We start from the raw sequence: 25,732 nt of genomic DNA, 5'->3' as shown, positions 1-25,732 counted from the left end.
AAGCCATTCAAGCTCCAAAAAGGTGAGGGCCTGAGCCAGGATCAAATCAGTGCAATGAAATTTCTTGTGGTACCTGCAAGAAATTGTCAAAATGCAGTGCAAGTGTCCTGCAACATCTCCTGAAGAAATAATATCTTCAGAAAGCAGTACATGCTGCAGGTGCGTGCCTCAGTTTCACGAAAGAAAAGAGGCACACCTCTAGCAGGCATCCAGAACATTCAACCTTGCGTTCTGTTGATGTGGATCCTCTATCTGTCAGTCACCTCCGCCCCAAGACTGCAGAGGCATTAAGACCTGTTGCTCAAGCTGAATAGCAGGTCTTTTTTATAGTAACGAAACACGTCTTAAACGTTTTGTATCAGAACTTGTACAGACAAATTCTGGATGAGACTAATTGATGTAGCGATTACCCAAATTGCCGCTAGTGTGGTTTTAGAGCACCGAGACTACTAAATCTGCCTGTTCACGCCACTAAATCATAAAAACACTGGAAAGACATGATGCAAGTCATCGTGTTTCATTGCGGGCAGTTGTTATAACTTGATCAGTCACCACTTCAGGCTAGATTTTCAATTTGTAATGATGTCATCACGCACAATAAGTAGATTATCTTCTGAAAGCAATGCCACAGTTTATGTCAGACATTTGAACAAGTCTGGGAGGAAAAAAAAACGTTGTCTTTCATGAGCTAATGGTGTGACTCATTGCTACTTTAGTAATCTATTTTTTTAGTAGGCTTATGCATGCCCTGTGTTTTTGTGTTGGGTTGGCTACGTGATACAAAAGTTACTTGAGGTGCATTGAAAGCCGGGCATGTTGAATGAAAATTCACTGCAGTGTCAAGCTAATTAGATTAAAGCAAGTATTAGATTGCTGTTTATACTGTTTAAAGATCTCTTAATGTAATGATGCAGGTTTAAGAGCACAGTGTTACAGAATTTGCATGCATGCAGGTGGGTGACACGGAGAAAGCATTTATTATTTCATGTCATTCAGGCGTGAACACATTTACTCTCAAAGGAATTCAGCTGTTGGACAAGGGTGCATTCTATAGATTACATAACATAAACATAGCATTAGCAACTGTGAGTATAAGACATGCTCTAACCCCCTAAGCTATCAGTGACTCACACAGCCAAACACAGCAACTGCCAAGTTTGTTTCATATTTCTCGTCACTATAGCCTCTCCCCACCCCTCACAGCATGGGTGTAGGTTTCGCTTAAGCATTGGGAGGGAATACAAGTGGGTGGGGTCCGCCTCATTTTGTGATGGAAATGTCTCTATGTAAAGAAAAGCACCTAGGTGACTTATGAATGCATATTTGAATATGTTTAATCATTAATTACCATATAAGGCTGATAATATATAATATAAGTGTTCTTAATTTCATGTAATTATTCTCAACAAACACACACACACACACACACACACACACAGAGGCATGACTTAATATTCTATCCTCTTTCTGCTTTGCTCTATGACACGCTAACAGTCTGTCTGATGTCAGGCAACTTTTGTGCCATTTTCTCACAAAGCAACTTCCTTGAATGCCAGTGTGTCACTGGTTCATAAATGAATTATTCAGTTATTTTCTAAATGACTGCCACATGTCATTATAATTTAAAGTTCTCTCTCCCATAGTCTCTGTTTTGTCCTGTCTGCCCATCCCCTCTACTTCTTTTCTCTTTCCCATCAACGGATGACTGCCCCTCCCTGCTCCTGCTTCTGTTTGAGGTTTCTTCCTCTTAAAAGGGAGTTTTTCCTTCTCAGTGTCACAAAGTGCATGCTCATACGCAGTCATGTGATCTTTGGATCTTTCTCACAGATACCGCTGGGTCTTTACCTTACAGTATAAAGTGCTTTGTGAATTGGCACTACAATCACTTAGCAAATACTGAGTCTCAAAACTTTTCAGCAAGAATAAGGTGTCCTTAATACATTCACTGACTACTTATTAGGTACACTTTGCTCATACATGTGTAAATAGTTGTTTGGGAAAATCCCAGTAGATCTACGGCTTCTCAAATAGACATTTTTCTACATATGCCCTTGATTTCTTTTGTAGTTTTATAGAGGGGGGCATGTTCAGTGCATCCACCCTGAATTCTACACCTCACACCTGTACCTTATGGTATTTCTAGTAAATGAGTGTGTTTTGTTACGGTAAGTATTTGTTTAGACATGACCAATTCTGTGCTTGTCACTCTGACAAAGTCTTTCTTCATAGGCCTAAAAAAGGGTGCTGGGGCAGATATGACACAATGGGGCAGTGTCAGTGCTTTTCAACACAGCAACCTGCGGCTTAGTCAGCTTTTCCTGTTTCAACAAGAATGCTGCACATTAGTCCAGCAGTACTGCTACGAGGAGTCTGTTATTCAAAGAGTACTTGTAATGTAGTACAACGGATCCTCAGGGCAGATGACACAGCCGACTGAATGAATGTTGCAACATCACATTGAATTAGTGAATTAAATTGCATCAAGGACCTGAGGTTATGGATACAGGAGCTAGTCTACCGCTTCTGGGACAGATGGGCCAACAAACGATGCAGCGCCGTGCTGCTCTGTGTGTCACAGCAGAGCATCACTATAGCAAAAGACATTCAGAGCAGACGGTTGCACAAGGCAATAAAAGACCAAGTGTAAAAAAAATAAACAACAGGCTGCTGGGTTAAATAAGCATGAATAGATCATAAAAGAAACTGGATACTACAGAGCATATACACCAGACAATATACTTGTGTGTTGGTTGGGTCTGAATTACTGAGGCCATTGGGGCTACAGGACTGTCGGGGTCTGAACTACAATGGCGGACAGGTTAAGTTACTTTGATTAGATTTTTTTTTTCTTTTTAGAATTTTGCTATTTCAAGTTTGATGTTTTAAGGCTGTATTTCACAAAGACATTCAAAGCAGCTACAGCATTAAAAATTCTGTACCAGCACCCGCTGACACCCTTGGGAAAGAAACTGCTCCCAGCAGAGGTAAAGTCCACAAGATGGTTAGTTTTCATTTTCCAACTACGTTTATTTTGCACATAACAATAAGCACTGTGTTTAATTTAACTGAGCTTGGATTTTGTTGCATTTTTACTGAGCTAGCTGCTTCCCATTGTTTCCAGGCTTAGTGCTAAGCTACACTAACTGCAGGTTGCAGTTAATATGCAGGAAGGCATGGATGGTATCATGTGTTCTTATCTAACTCTCTACTAGGAAAGCAAATGAAAGTGCCCAGCTATCTTTGTAGTTTCAACTGAGTGAAAAGGTAAAAGTGAATTTCTTGTATTCGTCTTTTGAAAGTAAAACCTGATACAGTTGTGTTGACTGAATTCAGTTTGAGCAAAGCTGGTCATGTTGAGTTCAGGGAGGATATTTAAAGCATGATAAGCCTGAGTTTATAGCTACTACTTTCATTTCAGCTCTGCTGTTACTGTGCTGTTATAAACACTCTGTTTTTTGCCAGTCAGGCTTTCAAACTTGAACATGCTCCAGTCTGTCCCTGTGTCTGGCTGCAGTACATTAAGTGTCATGAACAGTGGGTGGGATTGTGGTATTTGCAAAGTTTTCTGTCTATAACCTCATGAGAGGCTCTATGGCCTTGGGTGGGGCACCACCACCACCCATAATTCATGTTCAAACCTGTTCCTAGATGGGCTCAAAAGGCCTCTTAAGGAACAATGGACTGTAAGAGAAACCCTTCCTGTCCTCAGATATGTTACATGTGTTCCTTCCAAGCACTTGCAGATACTCAACAATGTCAGCTTTAGTATGAAATGTATTTATGAAATGTATGTTTTAGGGGTTTGGGGTTTTTTCTTTTTTAGTTTGTTTGTTTGATGTTTGTTTTTTTTTATTTTTTTAGGATATGTGTTGGATTTCTTTGTTTGGTCACACTTTATATGAGCTTTTAGTTGGTGTTAAGAGAAAATATGACAGTTGCAGACATTTTTGAGGAAGGCCTAACGTTCAGTTCATTTTGTGAAAGAGAAACTCTTGAAATAGGGTGAACAAGGCAGGCTGGGACTTGCTGGGTATTCCAGGGAAAAGTTTGTGTGGATTATCATCCTTTCTCATGTTAGATGTCGAAAGCGTGCTTTATCAAAAGCGGCACTTGTTTGTGTTGGAGAAAGCAACTGTTAGCAGCCGGAAAAAACAAGATAGCAATTCCCTTGAGGTGATTTCCAATGCTTTGTATCGACTGCTCTGTGCATCTTTCAGGCGTTTCTATTCATTTTCTGAAGGCAATTCACTATTCACTGTCTTATCAAGCTAACAAACTACTGAAAAATTAACAGTGTCAGTGAATTTCAGCACAAACACAACACAAGCACATCATGTAGATTTCTGTTTGAACGTTTATTATTGTGCAAACAGGACTCAGAAAGTAGAAGTCACGAGAACTCGTGTGGCTGCTCTTCATCACATTTAAGAGTTTAACTACAACAGGTTTGTCACTCCCTGCTCAGCATATAATGGCCTTCTTTTAAAAGTTGTGAATTACAGGTTGGTATGATGGCAGTGCCTCCTGTTGGTTGAAGTATACCGGGTGAAAACACAAGTAATACTGCCACCTTCTGGCTAAAAAAGTGTAGTGCAGTGATAGGTTTAACTCTTTAGCCCTCAAAAGCCTACTAGGAGTAAGCCTTGAAGCTATTTTCTTAACTGGGAGGTTTACCTTTATTTCAGGGCTGCTTATAGAACAAACTCAAACTATTCAAATGGTCATCAAATCACATCTTTAGTAATATATATTGTGATGTCAACACTCGTCATTAAGGGTATGGGGAGGTCATCAAATATCATCCTTAAGGGGAAAAGAGTTAAACCCTGGCACTGCTTCAGGTGACAGTAGAGAATTTTAGAGAGTTTTTGGATATTTAAACTCGATAAGCACCGCCGTGTTACAGATATCTGAAATAAAACCTGTGTTTACACTTCTTCACACATTTTTTTGGTGAAAGTTGGATAATGAAAAAGGATGTGCTTTTTCTTAATCTTCAACAGAAAATCATGAATTTCTCAAAACAGGATGGAAAATCACTCTTTGGCTGCAGCTTCGGCCTCCACGTGCTCCGGCTCCTTCTTCTCCACAGCCTCTGGTTCCTCAGCTGCTGCTGCTGCTGCTGCTGGCTTCTCCTCCTCCACCTGCTCCTTCTCCTCCTCCTTCTTCTCTTCCTTCTCTTTTTTCTCCTCGGTCTTCATAACCACTGTCTCCGTCTTGGTGACTGTGGTGCTCTTCACTGCCGCTCCCTCGACGGCTGATGTAGAACCGCTGCTTGCTTTGACTTTATCAAAGGAACTGCTGACGTAGGATGGGATGTAGGAACTCTCCAGACCGTAGGCATTGTAGTTCACACCTAGACATTCAGATGGAGAAGTGAGTGATTAACACTGACACATGCTAATGTATCAGAGAGTTGATATTATGAGATTCTAACAATATAAACTGTATCCTCAGTTATGATATCTAGATAACATGACTTCAGTCATAGCAAGGTTATGGGCTTGTCTGACCAGTAAGATGCTCTATATAGCAAGAATTAACAAAGCAGAAATAGAAATAGTTGCACAAATGCATGAACTTACAAGTCTGCTTGGACACAGTGGTCTGAATTCCAGCTGCCAACCTTTGGGAAGAAAGAAATAATAAATAAAAGACAAGAACAAGTAAAATAGCACGAGTATATTGCTTTGTAAGATGTAGCAGAGCTTAGGTGCTCTTAGATGACCTGTTCTCCTCTCCTTCCAACAGTTTCCTGTATGTAGCAATTTCAATGTCCAGAGCCAGCTTAACATTCATAAGTTCCTGGTATTGGCGGACTTGCAGTGCCATATCCTGTTTGGCTCTCTGAAGAGCTTCTTCCAACTCTCTGATGCGGAGTTTGGCATCTTTCACCGCCAGTTCGCCGCGTTCCTCAGCCTCTGCGATCTGAGCTTCCAGACTGCTTCGCTAGAAGTGGGAGAAGCCAAGCAGAGCGAGGCATTGAATTCAATGGTCTTCATAAGGTTGGCAATGCAGTTTGAATTATTACCTTAATGTCAAAACATCAAATCAGTGGAATGAACAAAAGAAATCTCTGTCCCTCACCTGAGTTTTAACCATGTCGATTTCAGACTGGAGCCTCAATATCCTGCGGTTCATGTCAGCAATCTCAGCCCTGGTTGACTTGAGGTCTTCTCCATATCTACCTGCTGACTGCTCCATCTCTGCGTACTGGCATAAAAAGAGACAGATCATAGTGAAACTTTAAAACACAAAGTGATACTGCTGGCAGGTTTTTTGCACAATTAATTTAACATGGAGATCAGGAAATCAAGTTGCAGCACTCCAACATACAGTGTGCAATCTCCAGATCCATATTTGCTTTCTGCTCTTTGACTTCTTTGTATATGAAACTTTTCAGAATGTTGCAATAAAAGTAAAGGAAAATAGCTATGAATACCAGGAGACAATAGAGGTCAGAGAAAAAGAGAATCCCACACCATCTGCCACAAGTAAAAATCTTGTACCATGCAGAGATTCCGACTTTTCTTTTCAGTTTTAAATGTTCATAAACATTAAATAAGCTTGATGGACTGTCCTCACAGATGATGATCTATTAATTGTGGGCTTTAGTTTCCCATAGCTTTGTGGTCCCACCTTGGTCTGATACCATGACTCAGCCTCCTCTCTGCTCCTTTTGGCAATGTCTTCATACTGGGCACGCACTTCAGCGATAATCGCGTCCATGTCAAGATTGCGGCTGTTGTCCATCTCCACCACAACAGACGTGTCCTTTATCTGGCTCTGCAACTCATTAATTTCCTGTGAAGGACAAAAAAGAAGGAAAAAATACAACTTTGCTGATACCTCCTGTATAAACATTTTTATTAGGCTGGAAATGAAAAATTAAAAAAGAAGTAATTACTGCATCGTAGAGGTGCTTCAAGAATTCAATCTCATCTGAAAGTCCATCCAGTTTGGCCTCGAGGTCCACTTTCATCATGTATGCCGCATCTGTATCCTGTATTGGAAAAAAGACAGCACTGAGAACATTTATTGTTCATTACAGTCAAAATTTAAAAAGAGGGCATTGTTTTTCCTCACTGAGCGTGAAGGCTAATTGTAGTTTCAAGATCAAGCATTTACTAGAAAGTCTGCACAGACCTTCTTTAATAAGACGAAGTTGTTCTCACACTCATTGCGCTTGTTGATCTCGTCCTCGTACCTGGGGAAAAGGAGAATTTTCTTAGTCTGTGTATAAAGAAAGACAGGCAGTGTGCCATCATCACGGTGGGAAAGATGCTTTATCAGAACTGATGTGCTGTGGCGACCCCTTCTGATTAAAGGAGCAGCTGTTTAAATCATATGCTATTCTGGTAAGAAAACCTCCGTGAATACATGTGGTGCTGACAGTGAATATTAACTGTGAATATTCAGGGTTATTGTTATTTTTGCTCCACCACACTGCAAATGATTATTTTTGTCTTCTTATCCGCTCTATCTCCTTGAAACTTTAGGTTCCTGACAGGAAGTTAAAAATAGCTCTGTGAGCTTCCTAAAAGCCAAACTGCACAACTCCAGGAAAACTGGAAAAAGAGTATCGTTGGCAGGTTAAGACTTTCCCAAATCTGGGACAAATAAGTATGCCTTATGCTAGAGTGCAAGATTAAAGTGAAATGAAATCTCAACTCCACCCACTTGGTTTTAAAGTCCTCCACCAGGCCCGTCACGTTATGCAGGTCAGACTCCAGTTTGACTTTTTCGTGACCCAAGTTGTCCAGCTGCTTGCGCAGGTTGGCAATGTAGGCCTCGAACATAGCATCGATGTTTGAGTGAGATGCGGTCTGCTCATGCAGAAGTTTCCATTTGGTCTCAAGCATTTTGTTTTGCTGTTCAAGGAAGCGTACCTGAAGATTGAAAGGTGGATGAATGCTTAATTAAAAAAAAGGAAGGAAACGTGAGGGGCAGAAACGAGTGGGTGTATGTGATGACTGAAGCTATGACTTGGTGGATGAAAAAAAACAATGGCGAAGTTACACAAATATCAAACCTTTCCATAGAAAACAATAAATAATGGAGTAATTGGTCACTGGGATATGTGGTGGATAGGGTGGGTGTGACTGAAGAGTTTTGTTTGAATCCAAAACATACAGAGATTAACTGAAAGGAAAAAATGAGGAACTGGACTTCTCTGGCCTCCAGCGACCTCTAACAGCAAATACTCCAATCTCAAGTTTAACCCGCTGTGCCGCGTTTCAACACAACATGGCACTGTTTCTCACTTGTCACACAGCTTGCCCATTTACAGCTCTTTTATTAAGCGTCATCACCTTGGGTGGGGTCCCTGCTACCATTCAGCAAACACAGGAGAGGCACACTGCTGTTTGTGGGTGTGCCATATCACACCAGTACACAGAGGAGTGGAAGAGTGAGCTTTGTTTTACAAGCAGGAGAATTAGCCTCAGCGTGATTGATTTTTATGTCAACTTCTATCCCACCCTACTCTCCTGGAAGCTTTGTGAAACTAGAGGGTCTGTTTATGGGTTACAGCGACAGGTAACGAAAGAATGTGGTAGGTCTCATGAATGTTGAAAATAATTCGGTAAATGAGATTTTCCAAACGGGATCCTGGTCGGTAGACACCTGACACTTTGCTCTCTACTTTCACAACCGCTCGTTTTGCAGAATATTGCTTGTATAAGGAATGCACTCCTTCGAGCAAAATTGCTCTGCTCTTCATCCCACTCCTGTACTCTGTATCCAGGTTGATCCTTTTATCTGAGCTCTATGATCTCGCCTGAGAGTGAAAACTCTGGAAGCAGGAAAGCCATTAAGCAAACCAGGCAATATTCCCAGCAGACTGTATAGATGGCACATTGTTATGAAGTTTTGACAGGGAATGTCTTAAGGATGATCTCTGCTGTGAAATCAAACTTCTTTCATCTTTCACCTATTTTGGCTTGCAGCGTATCTCTGCGGTTTTTCTGTGCTGTTTTGCTACTCTGTGTCACATTTAGTTTCACCCCAGCACTCCTGTGAATTTCAAACACAAGATTTCACATTTCATTACAACCTCGACTGACCTTGTCAATGAAGGAAGCAAAGCGATTGTTCAGGGTCTTGATCTGCTCCTTCTCTTCAGTACGGATTGCCTGGATGGTGGGGTCGATCTCCAGGTTCAAGGGAGCCAACAGGCTCTTGTTCACTGTCACTGCTGTGATGGGGGCCACAAATTCATTGGCCATGCCACCTGCTACACCTCCACCAAAGCCCGAATATCCAAACTCTACGCCACCTAATCTTTGTCCGGATCCCCCAGCGGCAAACCCACCGGCCGTCTTAAAGCCCCCAACACCCACAGCTGCACCACTGCTGCCCACTCCTCCATATGAGCTGCGGACAGCGTAGCTCTGCCTGGCACTCCCCACACCATGACCTCCATAGCCAGAGAAGGAGCGGCTGCTGAAGCCCTGCGCTGGGCTTCTGGGTGAGGACACAGTGGAGTAGGCGGTGGTCTTCACAGCTCTGCCAGACATGGTGTAGGAGGAAGTCTGTAGCACTGAGGTTTTGTGAGAGGAGAGACTGCTGAGAGGAGAGTCAGGCAGACAGACCCACCCTGGTCCTGTGTACTATTTATCAGAGTAGGGGAGGAACCCTGCTGAGGTGCGATTGGCTGGTGTCCTCAGTAGGGGAGTGAAGGATAAGGGGGGAGAAAGAGCAAGAGGGGGAGAGATGAGAGAATGTCAGGGGACAAAATTGCATCACGTTACACTTTTACAGCACATTAAAGCACAAGAATTACGTAATATCAGAATGCCTTTTTCATATATAAAAAAAAGTTTTCCAGAGCTTCTGCAAGTAGAAGCTCTGAAAAACTGGAAAACAAACTTTGTGAAGTTGCATTTTCCATGCTTCATAGTTACAGTTGCATTAAAATTATTTTGCAACCAAGTTTACTTCACATGCTTTAGTCACACCTTGGACACATACGATCTACATCCTCATTGTATTTTACACATACTTATACACACACAACAAACACTGGGTATAAGGAACATGTACACCACTTTATGAGCTTCCCTTCTACTTTATAACACCTCTGACAGGCTGTGATATATGGCAAAGTAAATTGTGCTTGGACAGTATGATAACTTTTTTTACCTGTTGGACCATATTTGAGCAAATGTGCAGCTTGCACAAAGAAACTATGTAATGGGTGGGGTGTTTCATTATCAGCAATAATTGCCACCGATCTATGCTATGCACACACACACAGTGATAAACATTCCTTCTGTATCAGCAGGTGAAGCTCAAACACAGTTTGTCTTGTTTTTCACCACCTCAGTCTTATATAGCTTCACACACCCAAAGAAATACTGATAACCCCATGAAAGCAAAAAAATACAGAGACTATATATCGCACGCAGACATAGATATGTATAAGACAGACAGACAGACATGGATAGATAGATAGATAGATAGATAGATAGATAGATAGATAGATAGATAGATAGATAGATAGATAGATAGATAGATAGATAGATAGATAGATAGATAGATAGATAGATATGTGAGTGTTTTTTCCTACGTATTTTAAACATGAGCTCCATCCATCAACTCACATTGTGGAAATCTTCATTGATTTATCACTTGGCAGATTTATGACTCACAATCTTTTCAGGGCAATTCAATGGCTGTTGCTTGATTTAACCAGAATAACCCAATGTCTTCCCTCTACCAACATTTTTAGCAAACGTCTGTTCTTTGTTTTTCAGGTTTTATCTGTCAGGGAGGGAAAAAAGACCCCCTATTTATGAGCTCACGGAAAGAGAGAAATCCCATGGTACACTGCCATGTGCGAAATAAATGTGAACAGGCACAAGGGGGTACATCTTATGGAAAGTACAACCTGAAAAAAAGACTTGTAGGCTGATCAAAAACTGTGTGTTTCACTTGGCTAATCTCAAACGGTGACGTGGTACTTCACAATGGAGCACTTGTGCTAAAGTTGGAGACAACCATATATGTACAAGTCAATACCTTTTTGCTGTTTCACTAACTCAGCCTCTCCGACGAGCACTAGCTCATGAACAGAGCTGCACTTTGTGCTAATTTTGTTTTTTAACACGTGATTAGAGCTAGTTGTCTCATCTCTCCTGATAATTCCTATTTTTTTTCTGTGTGAGAAAAGTGAAAAGGTTCATTTCAGAAGTTAATCCCCCAACGCTCCTCTGAGGCTGGTGATGTTATGGTTTGTGTGAAGCTGCTAGATGACACATCAGGACAGGAATGTGCTGAGAAAGATCCACATACATGCTACAAGCCAGAGAGGAGGGGTGCTGAGAAGACGAGCTGGTGGGGTATATGAGAAGGCAATTAGCAGCGATAAGAAACAAAGCTATTTCACAACCACTGACTCTCACTGAGAAGTTCATCTTGGACAGGGTGGGATGCACAGCAAGTTAACTTACAGTTACATGAGCAGTTATCAATGACTCATTCTTTTTACAGAACAATATGCTCATTATTATTCTAAAACCCAACAATATGCATACACTTGGGGTAATAATTGTTTGATTGCCTGCTGAATTTGTAAGTTTGCTCACATACAAAGAAATAAACGGTCTCTAATTTTTATGGTAGTTTCATTTTTTAATGGATAGAAACAGAATATCAACCAAATTTGCAGAAAAAAAAACAAATTGCATAGAAGTTATAAATAGATTTGCATGTCATGTAGCGAAATGAAACCCCAAGTAATACATGACTTAGTACTTGGTGGAGAAACCCTTGTTGGCAAGCACAGTGGTAAGACATTTTTTGTAAATGCACACATCTCAGAGGGATTTTGGTCCACTCCTATTTACAGAAACTCTCAACATCCTTTAGGTTTCTTGGCTGCTGCTTGGCAACTCAATGCTTCAGTTCCCTCTAGAGATTTTCTATTGGACTAAAGTCTTGAGACTGGCTAGGCCACTCCATGACCTTAATGTGCTTCTTCCTCAGCTACTTCTTTTTAGCACTGACAGTATGTTTTAGGTCCCTGTCATGCTGGAAGACCCCTCCACAGCCCATCTTTAGAACTCCCGAAGGAAGGTTCTTATCCAGAATTTTTTGGTAGATGGACCCATCAATCGGCCCCACAGTGCAGTGATCTCATCCTGTACCCTTAGCAGAAAAACAGTCCCAAAGCATAATGTTTCCACCTTCATGATTGACTGTGAGATTGATGTTCTTTGGATCATACCCAGCATTTCTCTTCCTCCAAACACGATGGGTCAAGTTGACGCCAAAGAGCTCGATTTTGGTTTCATCTCACCACAGAACTTTCTCCCAAGCCTTCTCTGAATCACTTAGATGTTCATTAACAGACGTCGTCATAACTTATTGAGACCTTTGCAATTCAGAGCTCTGATAGTCATGTGGAGATAATCAACCAGTAAGTTTCAAATCTGTAAATAAATTGCCACAGACCGGCTAGATCCCTAGCTGCTCCACCTGGGTCGGGTTTTGGCTTTCTACAGGAATCTCTCCAGAAGTTGGCCCAGAAGGTGCCGAGACAGAACTCATTTATCAAGAACTAAGACGGTCAACAAGAAAAAACGAAAGGACTGCCTCCAGAGATATAAAGACTCAGATTTATAGACTTGAGTCTATACAGGGAGTGCAGAATTATTAGGCAAATGAGTATTTTGTCCACATCATCCTCTTCATGCATGTTGTCTTACTCCAAGCTGTATAGGCTCGAAAGCCTACTACCAATTAAGCATATTAGGTGATGTGCATCTCTGTAATGAGAAGGGGTGTGGTCTAATGACATCAACACCCTATATCAGGTGTGCATAATTATTAGGCAACTTCCTTTCCTTTGGCAAAATGGGTCAAAAGAAGGACTTGACAGGCTCAGAAAAGTCAAAAATAGTGAGATATCTTGCAGAGGGATGCAGCAGTCTTAAAATTGCAAAGCTTCTGAAGCGTGATCATCGAACAATCAAGCGTTTCATTCAAAATAGTCAACAGGGTCGCAAGAAGCGTGTGGAAAAACCAAGGCGCAAAATAACTGCCCATGAACTGAGAAAAGTCAAGCGTGCAGCTGCCAAGATGCCACTTGCCACCAGTTTGGCCATATTTCAGAGCTGCAACATCACTGGAGTGCCCAAAAGCACAAGGTGTGCAATACTCAGAGACATGGCCAAGGTAAGAAAGGCTGAAAGACGACCACCACTGAACAAGACACACAAGCTGAAACGTCAAGACTGGGCCAAGAAATATCTCAAGACTGATTTTTCTAAGGTTTTATGGACTGATGAAATGAGAGTGAGTCTTGATGGGCCAGATGGATGGGCCCGTGGCTGGATTGGTAAAGGGCAGAGAGCTCCAGTCCGACTCAGACGCCAGCAAGGTGGAGGTGGAGTACTGGTTTGGGCTGGTATCATCAAAGATGAGCTTGTGGGGCCTTTTCGGGTTGAGGATGGAGTCAAGCTCAACTCCCAGTCCTACTGCCAGTTTCTGGAAGACACCTTCTTCAAGCAGTGGTACAGGAAGAAGTCTGCATCCTTCAAGAAAAACATGATTTTCATGCAGGACAATGCTCCATCACACGCGTCCAAGTACTCCACAGCGTGGCTGGCAAGAAAGGGTATAAAAGAAGAAAAACTAATGACATGGCCTCCTTGTTCACCTGATCTGAACCCCATTGAGAACCTGTGGTCCATCATCAAATGTGAGATTTACAAGGAGGGAAAACAGTACACCTCTCTGAACAGTGTCTGGGAGGCTGTGGTTGCTGCTGCACGCAATGTTGATGGTGAACAGATGAAAACACTGACAGAATCCATGGATGGCAGGCTTTTGAGTGTCCTTGCAAAGAAAGGTGGCTATATTGGTCGCTGATTTGTTTTTGTTTTGTTTTTGAATGTCAGAAATGTATATTTGTGGAGGGACTTCCGGAGGAGCAGCGACATGTGAAGACGTGTTTTTGCGAGCTCTGCTTAGGTTGAACATTTGTTTAATTTTCCCACTCTCCTTCTCGTACTTCCCGGTGCGAACCTGTCTCAAAAGTGCCTAGTCTTTCGAATTAGTTGTGTTTTGTAGTCTAAAGCTGTTCAAAATGCCTAAATCGCTCAAGCCGAGGCCGGGGCCTGATGCCTCAGACTTGCCTGATGTGGATCCGGCCGCGGGGGTGGGGTCAGGGTCGGATCTCGGCGCAATCATGGCTGCCATAAAGCAAACGGAGCAGAATGTGCTAGCCAAGATCGACTCGTCTGTGATGGCAGCTGCAGGTGAACTACACAAGAAAATAGACAACTTAGCGAGTGATTTAAGGACAGAAATCCTGAATGTGCGCGCAGAGTTTACGAAGGCTATTGAAGAAATACAGAAAGAAAGCGCCACATTCTCGACCCGCATTGATGATCTTGAGGAGGAAGCTAATGGCCAGGCTAACCGTGTTGTAGCACTTGAAGCTAAAGTTGATACGCTATCTACTCAAGTCGCCCGGTTGGCAGACAAGACCGATGATTTGGAGTCCCGGCAGCGGCGAGATAACTGCAGACTAATTGGAGTGGAAGAGGGATTCGGAAATATTCGACCGGAGAGAGCCGTGGCTGAGTTGTTGAAGGAAGCGCTCGCCCTCGACTATACGCCGACGCTTGATCGGGCGCATAGGAGCCTGCAGCCGAGGCCAAAGGATGGAGATGCCCCGAGACCGATAATCGTCAAGTTCCACTACTTTCAGGAGAAAGTGGATGTTCTTCGAAAGGCCATGAGAGCAGGTCCCATCACCCATAATGGGAAGCGTTTCTACATCTACCCAGATTACTCGGCCGCCGTCAGAAAAAAGAGAGCAGCCTTTACCGAGGTGAGAGGATTGCTTCGCCGGTGTACGGGCGTGAAATATGGTCTCCTGTATCCAGCTACATTGAAGATCACGGCCCCAGCTGGCGAGCAGATGTCTTTCGAAGATCCGATCAAGGCAAAGCACTACGTCGAGACCAATCTGCGCCCACGGGAGACGGAGGGAGAGTGACAGTTAATTCACGGGCCATAACAGGTATCATGCGCTGCGTGCTACCATTGAGGTAGTCTGCACAGGCTGTACTTTGACTGGTAAACGTCGCCACGCTACAGTTGGATGCATTTTATGTTTGGACAATGTATAGCTACAATATGTTGAGGGTTTCTGTGGACATCATGTGGCCTGGAGAATATTTTATTTAAGAATATCTTTAGTATCCTTATTGGTTTTCTCTTTTCTCTGCCACGTCAGTGTGGTTAACGTTGAGTCCCAGCTTGACACCATAACCCTAATAGTACTTTTACTTTGTTTTCTAATGTATTCTGTTTAATTAATCCCCTTTTTACCACCAGTGTCATTAATTTTATTGGATTTTACTCTTTTCTTGTGGGATTATTTTCCAATTGTGAGTGTTCGGAACCGTACCAGCCTGTAAGCGGATGGGTGCCGGCATGCATGCAGCAATAATAGTGTTGAGACAAGGGTCCTATTGTATTTTGTTCTGCCTTTGCTGAGTTCATGTAAGAGTTTAAGTTAGTGTAAACGTGTTATATGCCTAGGAGAGAGAGGAGAGTTTTCAGGGCAGTCTCAGGTTTAAGGAAGACCAGCCCAGGGGTCCAGGATGGTAAGAGGTTTGTCTATGTTTATCTGTTTGCTTTTGTCAGTTTTGTTTTGGGTTTATTTGTGGTTTATGATTTGACTCAAACAGGCATTGAAGTACTGAGATATAGCCAACATGTAGGACCAGTTTATTATCGATTGTGGCACTATGATTCTGGATAATGTAAATAATCAACAAGAAGCGGTTTCATTCATTAGCTGGAACGTCAAAGGGCTGAATAATTTGGTTAAAAGGAGCAAAGTATTTAGTCATTTGAAATCATTCAAACCTGATGTAATGTTTCTACAGGAGACACACTTAAATATTAACTCCCAAAAAAGACTAAGTTGTAAGTGGATTGGACAAATATATCATTCACGTTTTAATTATAAAGCCAGGGGAACGGCAATTTTAATTAGGAAGGGGGTTCCATTTGAACACTCTGAAGTAATATCAGATCCTAATGGCAGATATATTGTTGTAGTGGGCAAGCTGTTTAATACACCATTAATATTGGCTAATATTTATGGACCTAACTGGGACAATGCACAATTCTTTCTTAATTTTTTTTCGACTCTCCCAGACCTTAACTCCTACAAACTAATTCTAGGTGGAGACTTTAATTGTGTCCTTCATCCCCAGTTGGACCGATCAAGCGTAAGGTCGAGCAACAATCTCTCGTCAGCTGCAGTGACTATTAATTCCCTCCTTCGTTCTTACGGCTTATCAGACCCTTGGCGTATAAAAAATCCAACTACGAAGCAATTTTCCTTTTTCTCCCCTGTTCATCATAGTTACTCCAGGATTGATTACTTTATTGTCGATAACCAGCTACTTCCCTTAATTTCCAGCACCAAATATCACAGTATAGTGTTATCAGATCATAGCCCTGTGCAGATGGGTCTAGTTTTTCCAGGCAATGTAGCGCCCCAACGAACATGGCGGCTAGACCCCCAATTACTTTTATGTGAACACTTTAGAACATTTCTCAACAATCAGATTGACTTCTTTTTGGAAATTAATGACACTCAGGATGTGTCAAGGGGAGTTTTGTGGGAGTCTATGAAAGCCTATATTAGGGGCCAAGTTATTTCTTATGTGGCACATAGAGACAAGGAGCGTTCTAAACAACTTAAAGAACTGGCTGACAAAATTGCAGATATTGATAGGCGCTATGCTCTTTCACCTACGCCAGATCTCTTTAAGGAGAAACTACTGTTGCAAACTGAATTTAACACGCTTATGACATGGAGAGCCGAAAAAAATATTTTTAAATCCAGACAGGTATACTATGAGCATGGAGATAAAGCGGGGAGGCTCCTTGCACTTCAGCTCAAACAGCAGTCAGCTGAACAAGTGATTTCAGGAATTGAAATAGGTGCTGACTCGATATCCCGCAACCCCCGAGTCATTAATGACCAGTTTAAACAATTCTATTCTACCCTATATCAATCAGAGGTGGGTAGTAACTCACTTGAGATCTACTCGTTTCTTGATTCGCTGGATCTTCCCAAGCTTTCTCCAGATGCTCAGTCGTCTTTAGAACGGCCATTGTCGATTGAGGAGATAGCGAGTGCTATCAAGTTGTCTCAGACTGGAAGGGCGCCAGGTCCGGACGGTTTCCCCATAGAGTTTTACAAGGAATTTTCTTCAAAACTCACACCCATCCTAAAATCAGTCTATGATGAATCTTTTGCTACTGGAAATCTGCCGCAGACGCTTACCCAGGCCACGATTTCAGTCTTACTAAAGAAAGATAAGGATCCTGTACAGTGTAGTTCATACAGGCCAATAAGTCTTCTGTGCTGTGACTATAAGATTTTAACCAAAACTCTTGCACAACGGTTAGACCCTATTATTTCCACCGTTATCAATGAGGACCAAACAGGCTTCATTCCTGGACGGCAGTCATTTTTTAATGTGAGAAGACTATTTAATGTGATATTTTCCCCCCATTCAACAATACATCCGGAAGTTATTCTGAGCCTTGACGCTGAAAAGGCGTTTGATAGAATCGAATGGTCCTATCTTTTCGCAGTTTTAGAAAAATTCGGCATGGGGCCTACTTTTTGTAGGTGGATCAAAGTCCTATATTCAACACCTATGGCTGCAGTCAGGACAAATGGTCTGATTTCGGAATATTTTTCGCTCTACAGGGGAACGAGGCAGGGTTGCTGCCTGTCGCCCTTCCTGTTTGACATTGCAATCGAACCACTGGCAATTGCTATCAGATCTGATGGGAGGATTAAAGGTATATCCAGGGGTGAAATAAACCATAAAACTTTGCTTTATGCTGATGATCTCCTTTTGCAGATATCAGACCCAATTGAGAGTATGCCCTACCTTCTCCACTGGCTACAAGAGTTTAGTAACATATCGGGGTATAAAATTAATTTGTCAAAATCTTTATTGTTTCCATTAAATAATCTGGCAAAACAGATCACTTATGAAAATTTGCCTTTTAAAATTGAAAATGACAAATTTACATATCTGGGAATAGAAATAGCTGGCTCAATTAAGGCTATTTTCCAGTATAACTACAGGTCTATCTTAGATCGTACCAAAACTGATCTGGATAGGTGGTCAAAAATTCCATTCTCACTGGCAGGACGGATAAATGCAGTGAAGATGACTGTAATGCCCAGGTTTCTTTATTTATTCCAAATGATTCCCATTTTTCTCCCCAAATCCTATTTTGCTCAGCTGGATCGCTTTATCTCTTTGTTCATATGGAACAAAAAGCCTGCACGTATAAGGAAAGCAAGCCTGGAGAGAGCTAAATCTGATGGTGGTTTGGGTCTACCCAATTTCTTATTTTACTATTGGGCAGCTAATATTGTCAAGCTGACATATTGGATAACCATGTTTGCAGATAAGGAGGGTCCAGTCTGGACTGATATGGAACTGAGAGCTACACTCCCAGTCTCTCCGATTTCGATCTTAACTGCCCCTCTCCCACTAAATATCAAAGCACCTGAGCTGAACTCCAATTTGGTGGTTCAAAATTCGATTAAGATTTGGGGTCAATTCAGGAAACATTTTAATTTGACAAATACATGTAGCTTCTCTCCAATAATGTTTAATCATCTTTTTGCACCATCCCAAATAGATCATTCATTTGCAGCTTGGCACAGAAGTGGCTTGGTCTTCTTTCGAGATCTCTTCACTGAGGATGGCTTTGTTTCATTTAAATCTTTATGTGAAGACCATAATTTACCTAAGTCTCACTACTTCAGATACCTTCAGGCTCGGAGTTTTGCCTCTAAATTTCTCTCAGGGTACCCATCTCCACCCTCTAAAGACCTACTGTATTTAGTTCTTAATGTGAGTCAACCCACTAAAAGAGCAATATCAAAGATCTATGCATTAATTCTTGATAGCTGCCCTCATACATGGGACAAAATTAAGGCAGCATGGGAAGGGGAGGTCGGAGAAATTATACCAGAAGACACCTGGAAAAATACCATACAGCGTATACACACATCTTCTCTCTGTATTAGACATGGCTTGATTCAATTTAAGGTTGTCCACAGGTTGCACTATTCTAATGACAGACTGTCTAAATTATACCCTAATGTTGCACCAAACTGTCCTAGATGTGATTATTCTCCTGTTTCTTTGGGGCACATGTTTTGGTCATGTCCCTCTTTGTATGGTTTCTGGTCATCAATTTTTCAATCACTGTCAGCTATATCTGGCGAAACACTGCGGCCTGACCCTTTGATAGCTATCTTCGGTGTAGCTCGTGATGAGCTAAAGCTCTCCCACCTCCATAAAAATGCAATAGCCTTTGCCTCGTTGCATGCCCGCCGTCTGATACTGTTGAACTGGAAGGCGACGAATCCTCCTTCCTATGTCCATTGGATTAGAGAGGTGATGTTGGGATTAGCTCTGGAAAAAATTAGGTATACAGTGCACGGCTTGGAGGGTAAATATGACAAAACCTGGTCACGGTTCATAACTCGTATCAAAAGTCTGCCTTTTGCCTGACTTATTGTTCTTTATTTGTTGGTAATTTATGCTCTCGCTCTCTTCTCTGACTGCCGTCCCTAGTCTCCTCAATGTCCGTACTTTGACTGTTGGGATTTATTTATTTTTTTGTTACTTCTCTCATGTGCCAGAGGTCCGGATGCTGGTGCTATAATGATTGACACAGATTGGTTTGAGTTTTTGTTTGTTTGTTTGTTTTGTTTTGTTTGTTTGTTTGTTTGTTTGTTTGTTTGTTTGTTGTTGTTGTTTTGGTTTTTTTTGTATTGTGCTTTCTTATTGTGGGGATGCCACCTGGATGGGGGTGGGGGGTGGGGTTCACGACTTTTGTAAGAAATGCTGAACTGTTTTGTTGAAAACTATAAATAAAGTTGTAAAAAAAAAAAAAAAAAGAAATGTATATTTGTGAATGTGGAGATGTTATATTGGTTTCACTGGTAAAAATAAATAATTGAAATGGGTATATATTTGTTTTTTGTTAAGTTGCCTAATAATTATGCACAGTAATAGTCACCTGCACACACAGATATCCCCCTAAAATAGCTAAAACTAAAAACATTCAGCTTTGATATTAATGAGTTTTTTGGGTTCATTGAGAACATGGTTGTTGTTCAATAATAAAATTATTCCTCAAAAATACAACTTTCCTAATAATTCTGCACTCCCTGTAGTTGGGTTGATGGGGCCGGAGTGATTACCAGCCTTCTACTTACAGGGTGGTGGGTCTTGGAGGACAAATGTTAAAGTGGTCGACATGTAAAGTGTAACTGACGTGTGCATAGCTGGCTCTGGCCTTGGACTGCGTGTTTTATCCTTTTGCAAGTGGGACACTGGACTTGACTATTCCTTCATTGTTTTTGATCATTATACTAATATATATTATGTTTTAGAAATTTATTGGTTGTCATCTTTTTCTCACAGCCGAGATAGTTGGTCAGACCTGGAATCTGATTGTTCGTGTTACAGGGGAATCTGCAAGATTTAAATCTGTAATGGTGTAGTGTGTTACCAATGGTGTTCTTGGTGACTGTAGTCCCAATTACCTTCAGACCTTTCTCATGAGGCATCTGACTATAGACCAAAAGCGACTGATGGTCATTGTATATTTCTTCCATTTATGAATAATCACAATAGCTGATGGTTTTAGTGCCCATGCAGCTTTATACAGCTCTAAAATCTTCTCCCTGACATCCTTTAAAGGCTCTTTGGTTTTTCCTATGGTGGTAAAGTTTGGAATAGAAGAAACTACTTCTGAATTCAGCTCCGGAGTATCTGTGATTGATTAATTGTAATTTGAGTGCCACATGGGCACATAGCCAATCTAAGGGAGCCAGAATTCAGGCTGAATTGTAGGGGATCAAATACTTATTTCAATCAATGACATGCAAATCAATTTATAACTGTTATATAATGTGTTTTGTTTTGTTTTTAATTGTTGGTATTCTGTCTCTCTCCATTAAAATTAAACTACCATGAAAATGACAGAAAGATTATTTCTTTACAAGTGAGAAAAGTTTCAGCAAGTGATTTAATTATTCCCTCCACTGTGTAGATATCATTTGACAGATACATGATAAAAGATTAAAATGCAGATACTTATAAATAAAAAGCAGGCATTCAAAAACATCCATTAGTAAGAAGTGGCCTTGCTGTATTTTTTTTATCTTTGGTCTTAAAAGTTGGACTTTGCTGTGTTTAGAGGAGCTTGCCAAGCCTTAAAAGCAATCAAAAGTATGTGCTATAAAACTCTTTTCCTGCTTCACCCTTGAAAGCCTGTTCAAACAAAAACATCCACATACAGTGATGAAACACACATTTACGCGCTTGGTAAGAGGTATATGAACTCAGTGGACATAAACTCGCTAAAGGCAGAGTACCACCCCTTCTTCCGCTGCAGTAGGTTTGTTTGCTTTGAGACTTGTGCCCCCTTGTGGTTAGACGACGGAGGTGGATTCAGTAAAGTGAATCCATTTCCATGTATAAAGCGAGTCATTTATTTGTTAGTTTTTTGGAAACGTCTACATTGTGAACCTTGGTTTACAGGAGGTGCATAAAAGTAAAAGATATTAAACTGAAAAATTATAGTGTGAATTACTTTAAAACTGAGAAATAGGGCATGGACTTTGGTAGAGAATAAACTCGCACATTTCCTCAAATACATTTTAAAACACAATGAATAAAATCATGAAATTAACACTGAAACAGATATTTTTTAAACTCAGTTATATTGCTGAACTCTGCAATGAACCTAAGCTTATTTGTCTCCTTGTGCGCAGGGGCATGTAGGTGACTCTCCGGGGCATCAGCTCGAACTCGTAGCTCGGGCTCATTTTATGTCTTCCTGTGAAATGTCTTTGTGCCAGAAATGAAAATGACATCTCACAGAGAAAATGTCTCTTAGGCCACACAATTCAATAACCTCTGCTGTGTGAGCTTTCTTGTCTGCCAATGGTCCATAGGACCCATTAACCTAGAAGATAAATTAGTTTGTACAATTCTACTGACAATATCTGGTTTGACCACCTCTATTCTTTAATGCAGCCTAAACTCTAAAGTAGTCTTCTTTGGATGCTTGCTTCCTTTTGTTCCGTTCTCTATCGGCATGATCCCACACTGCTTCAGTAATGTCGAGGTCCGAGCTCTGTGGAGAGGACATGACTCTCAGGCACCGATTATCTGCTGTAGATAGTTTTTTAGGTCACAGAGCACGCTAAGGACACCCTGCACACAGTGTTATGATATGCCATGTTTTCAGCTAATAGCTCTTTGGGAATTACCTCACTGATCCAAAGATACCATTTTATGCCTTTCAAAATGTGTTATCTTTGACATTTTTCATAGAATCAAGTAAATAAATGAGAACATATTTTATATGATTTTGTGACAGGCTGCGAGAGACAAAGTGCCTAAAGATTTAAAATGAACTCTCTACTAAGTTCATATCTTCAGTTAGGTACCTTTTTTATACTTGAATGATTCATAGGTCAGAGTTGAGTGGCTTAACATACAAAAATGCTCTAAAAATAGTCAGCTGCAAGGAATGGACTAAAAGTAAAACAGCAGCCAATCTCCAAAGAAAAACTGAAAGACCTTCAGAAACCCTGGAGAACTACTGCTCAAGACCACTTTAAAAAAAAAAAGTCTGTCTCCTGGGAAGCAAAACATAAAGAAGTCAGGGATGGCTCACAACTTTAACACAGTACTGTATATACAAATTTAAACAAGGTCCCTTCTTTGGTATCTTGGAGCATCTTGGATGAGTCAGTGAAAGAATGATAAAAAAGAGGAAGGGAGGATGCAGAACTGTGAGTCATTTAGAGCGTATCACACTCACATGCATGTCAGCATTGTTTCGTGTATGTGTGACGCGACCACAGATACAATATGTATGATAATAAATATGCAAATGCATCTATGAAAATGTAGATTTTGGATTTTGGATACATAGGAGCATACAGTTTACGCTGGAAAGAAAGGAAACTGAAGAGAAAGAAGCAGGGAAGTAAAATTCATTCTAGCCTGCAGCAGGCTGAGCAAGGCAGTAATCTGACAGTTAGCCAAGATTTGTAAAAGAACAGAAACTTCTGCAGTAGTTTCCAGACTCCTGCTGTGTGTTACTATGACTCACAGTCTCCATTCCCTCCAGTATCCCCTTATTTTCCTTTTATTATCTTTGATTTAAAAAGAAATCTTAATGGTGTGAGCCAGGATTTAAAGAAAAGAGTCTTGGTTGAATCGGGGATGTTTTCTGCAATTTGGAGATGAAGCTGTCTTATATAAAGCTGTAGCTCAAGTTTATTTGTCTGTTTGTCACTACAAGGTTTGGGACTTACTGGCCTGGGGAAAAGGTTGCCAACACACATTCAAACAAATAAGACGGCAGCCACGAAGTCATGAGGTATGAGTCATGCTGATTTAATTCATCGTTCCTCTAATCCGCCTCTGCTGCGGTGCATTCTTTGCCTTTTCTTTGCGATTTTGCCACTCTACAGTACGAGCTCTTCTCTTCTTACTGAGTGTTACTAAATGAAATTAGTAAAGAAATACATAGTAATAGGGTGGGAATAGGATACGGTGAAAGCGGATCGAGCTTGGAGGCGAAGGGAAGAACAGAAAAAAAAGAATGAGGTTGTAAGGGGGCGCAGGAGGTTGTTTGAGTCTTTGGAATTTTCCCCTATGAGTGCTTCATTATCCAGTTCTCTAAGGGCTCAGTGAGGAAAACCCTCTCTGGCCACAACTTTAGGTTCACTTAAGCCCTTCCAAGGTCATGCTGAAACACTACATACTGCAACTGGATTTAAAAAAAATTAAAGGTTTTTGTGTTTGAGAGTCTTCACCCTTATCATGTTACAAACACATTTTTAGGACAGCTACAAGGAGCTCTGCAGTATTCTATTTTACTTTCTTTGAGGTTCTCAAAGGATAAGAGAAAAACTGCAATGTCCAGAGGCACAAAATAAGATAAGACTTCAAAGATAATTGTTCAGAATCCTCAATAGAAATTGATTTGTGCAGATAATTGCTGATACTGTGACAGTTGAATGAGGGCAGCTTTTATTTCCTTTTGATTGTATTTTGACCCGGGTATCAGCTAACCTTTGTTTTTCATCTTTTGCAGAGCCTTTAGATCCAGCTGAAGCTTGGGTGTCACAGATATTCCTAGCACTATGTCAGGTTTCTTTGTTCATCATTGTTCATCCTACTCAGTGTGCTGGAATTTGATCACACTCATAGCTGAGTCTGTTAGTAAATCAGATGGCATCACTTCTGATGTGGGTTTTTAAATTCTGCTTAATCTGATCGAGACATTCCTGTTTTAGCTGTAGCTGTTGTATACTATATTCACCATTTGAGATAGGAAGGCTGGCACAGTCTGTTTATTTTGGGCCTGGCTGACCACAGACTTGCAAGTATGCAGCAAGTACTAGGCATTATTCCTTTCTTGGGCAAACCAAAAATATTTCGTTGCATACTCACCATGTCTTACCCTTTAATATTTGCCTTTAATTCAAGCTAGAAACATATGCTTGTCCATTGCAATGTTATTTGTTGTGTGCGTTGGTTTATGTGGTCTCTGTAGTTCCGTTATCTGCTCTGAAGGCTATTACATGTTTACACCACAAAATATGTTTAACACATTTCCTTGGAGACAGAAAAAACATTGTAGGTTAAAAAGGAAGCATCTGAGAGAGTGAGTGAGTGAGTGCGTGAGTGAGTGAAACAGGAAACAAAGACCGGGGTGATGTTGAAGTGGGCAGGGTCTGAGAGACCAGCTTTCATTGGGGGAGAGAGGCAGGAGTATAAGTTCCCCACTTCCCACTGCCGGCGTCACTTTCTAGACCAGCCAGCAGTGAGTCTCCACATCTCATTTTTCACTTCATCCTCTGCCGTGTCTAAACTTCTCCAACATGACCACAAGATCTACTCGGATGTCTTTCACCCGCTCTGCCCCAGCGTACCGCGCTGCCAGCATTTATGCTGGTGCTGGTGGACGGGATGTTCGCATCTCCTCTGCTTCTGCATCTTCCCTGCGTTCTGGTATTCCACTTACATCTTCAACCTCCTATAAGCTGAGCAGTGGATTGAGTGGAGGCATGGGCGCCGGTTACGGTGGTGCCGGCTCGTCCGTGACAGCCAGCGGTGGCTCCAGTGCTTCAATCCTGGGCAATGAGAAGGGAGCCATGCAGAACCTGAACGATCGCCTGGCCAATTACCTGGAGACGGTGAGGACCCTGGAAAAGGCCAACAAGGAACTGGAGCTGAAGATCATGGGGGCCCTGGAGACAGGAGGCCCTGACATGAGAGACTACAGCAAGTATGAGCCCATCATTGACGACTTACGCGGACAGGTAAGAACTGAGAACAAATGAAAATGTTAGAAAAGTGAAAAGACAGAGTGAGAAAGATACTTTAGAAATACTTTAGCTGGGCTAAAATTTGAGAATCAATGAGTGCATGTGACAGCACTCAACACTGCATATTTCCAGCAAGAAGGTTTTAACATAATCTTTATTTAAAGATCACCTGTGTTTGAAAATGAAGCCGGAGAATGCTTTTACTGAGACCAGCAGTGTTTCCTTTGTAAGTTATCAAATTTCTTTAAAGAGAAGGACGGGTGTGGCAGCTAAACTGTAGCCTGTCCCCTC

General features: G+C 41.4%; 2 protein-coding genes across 3 annotated transcripts in view; one reads left to right on the top strand and one right to left on the bottom strand.

Annotated features, from left to right (window-relative positions):
* Nucleotides 1-4,336: 4,336 nt before the first annotated feature.
* Nucleotides 4,337-25,732, bottom strand: part of LOC100702519 (keratin, type II cytoskeletal 8) — a 26,806-nt gene continuing 5,410 nt past the window's right edge. Inside the window, exons 2-10 of the mRNA XM_005469300.4 lie at nt 9,066-9,655; nt 7,681-7,889; nt 7,147-7,207; nt 6,908-7,003; nt 6,640-6,804; nt 6,088-6,213; nt 5,729-5,949; nt 5,586-5,626; nt 4,337-5,356 (exon numbers count right to left, since the gene is read on the bottom strand). Coding sequence (XP_005469357.1) covers nt 5,037-5,356; nt 5,586-5,626; nt 5,729-5,949; nt 6,088-6,213; nt 6,640-6,804; nt 6,908-7,003; nt 7,147-7,207; nt 7,681-7,889; nt 9,066-9,518 — 1,692 coding nt within the window. The 5' untranslated portion in view covers nt 9,519-9,655 and the 3' untranslated portion in view covers nt 4,337-5,036. The remainder of the gene's footprint in view (nt 5,357-5,585; nt 5,627-5,728; nt 5,950-6,087; nt 6,214-6,639; nt 6,805-6,907; nt 7,004-7,146; nt 7,208-7,680; nt 7,890-9,065; nt 9,656-25,732) is intronic.
* Nucleotides 24,882-25,732, top strand: part of LOC100696071 (keratin, type I cytoskeletal 18) — a 3,632-nt gene continuing 2,781 nt past the window's right edge. Inside the window, exon 1 of one of the 2 annotated variants that reach the window (XR_269225.4) lies at nt 24,882-25,435. Coding sequence is in view for 1 of the 2 variants with exons in the window: in XM_003441541.4 (XP_003441589.1) it covers nt 24,995-25,435 (441 nt within the window). In the remaining variant the exon portion in view is untranslated. The remainder of the gene's footprint in view (nt 25,436-25,732) is intronic. The other variant, XM_003441541.4, reaches the window with a different exon arrangement.

Source organism: Oreochromis niloticus, linkage group LG5 (genome assembly GCF_001858045.2).
Source record: "Oreochromis niloticus isolate F11D_XX linkage group LG5, O_niloticus_UMD_NMBU, whole genome shotgun sequence".
Taxonomy (NCBI): domain Eukaryota; kingdom Metazoa; phylum Chordata; class Actinopteri; order Cichliformes; family Cichlidae; genus Oreochromis; species Oreochromis niloticus.
This window is presented reverse-complemented; position numbering and strand designations above follow the sequence as displayed.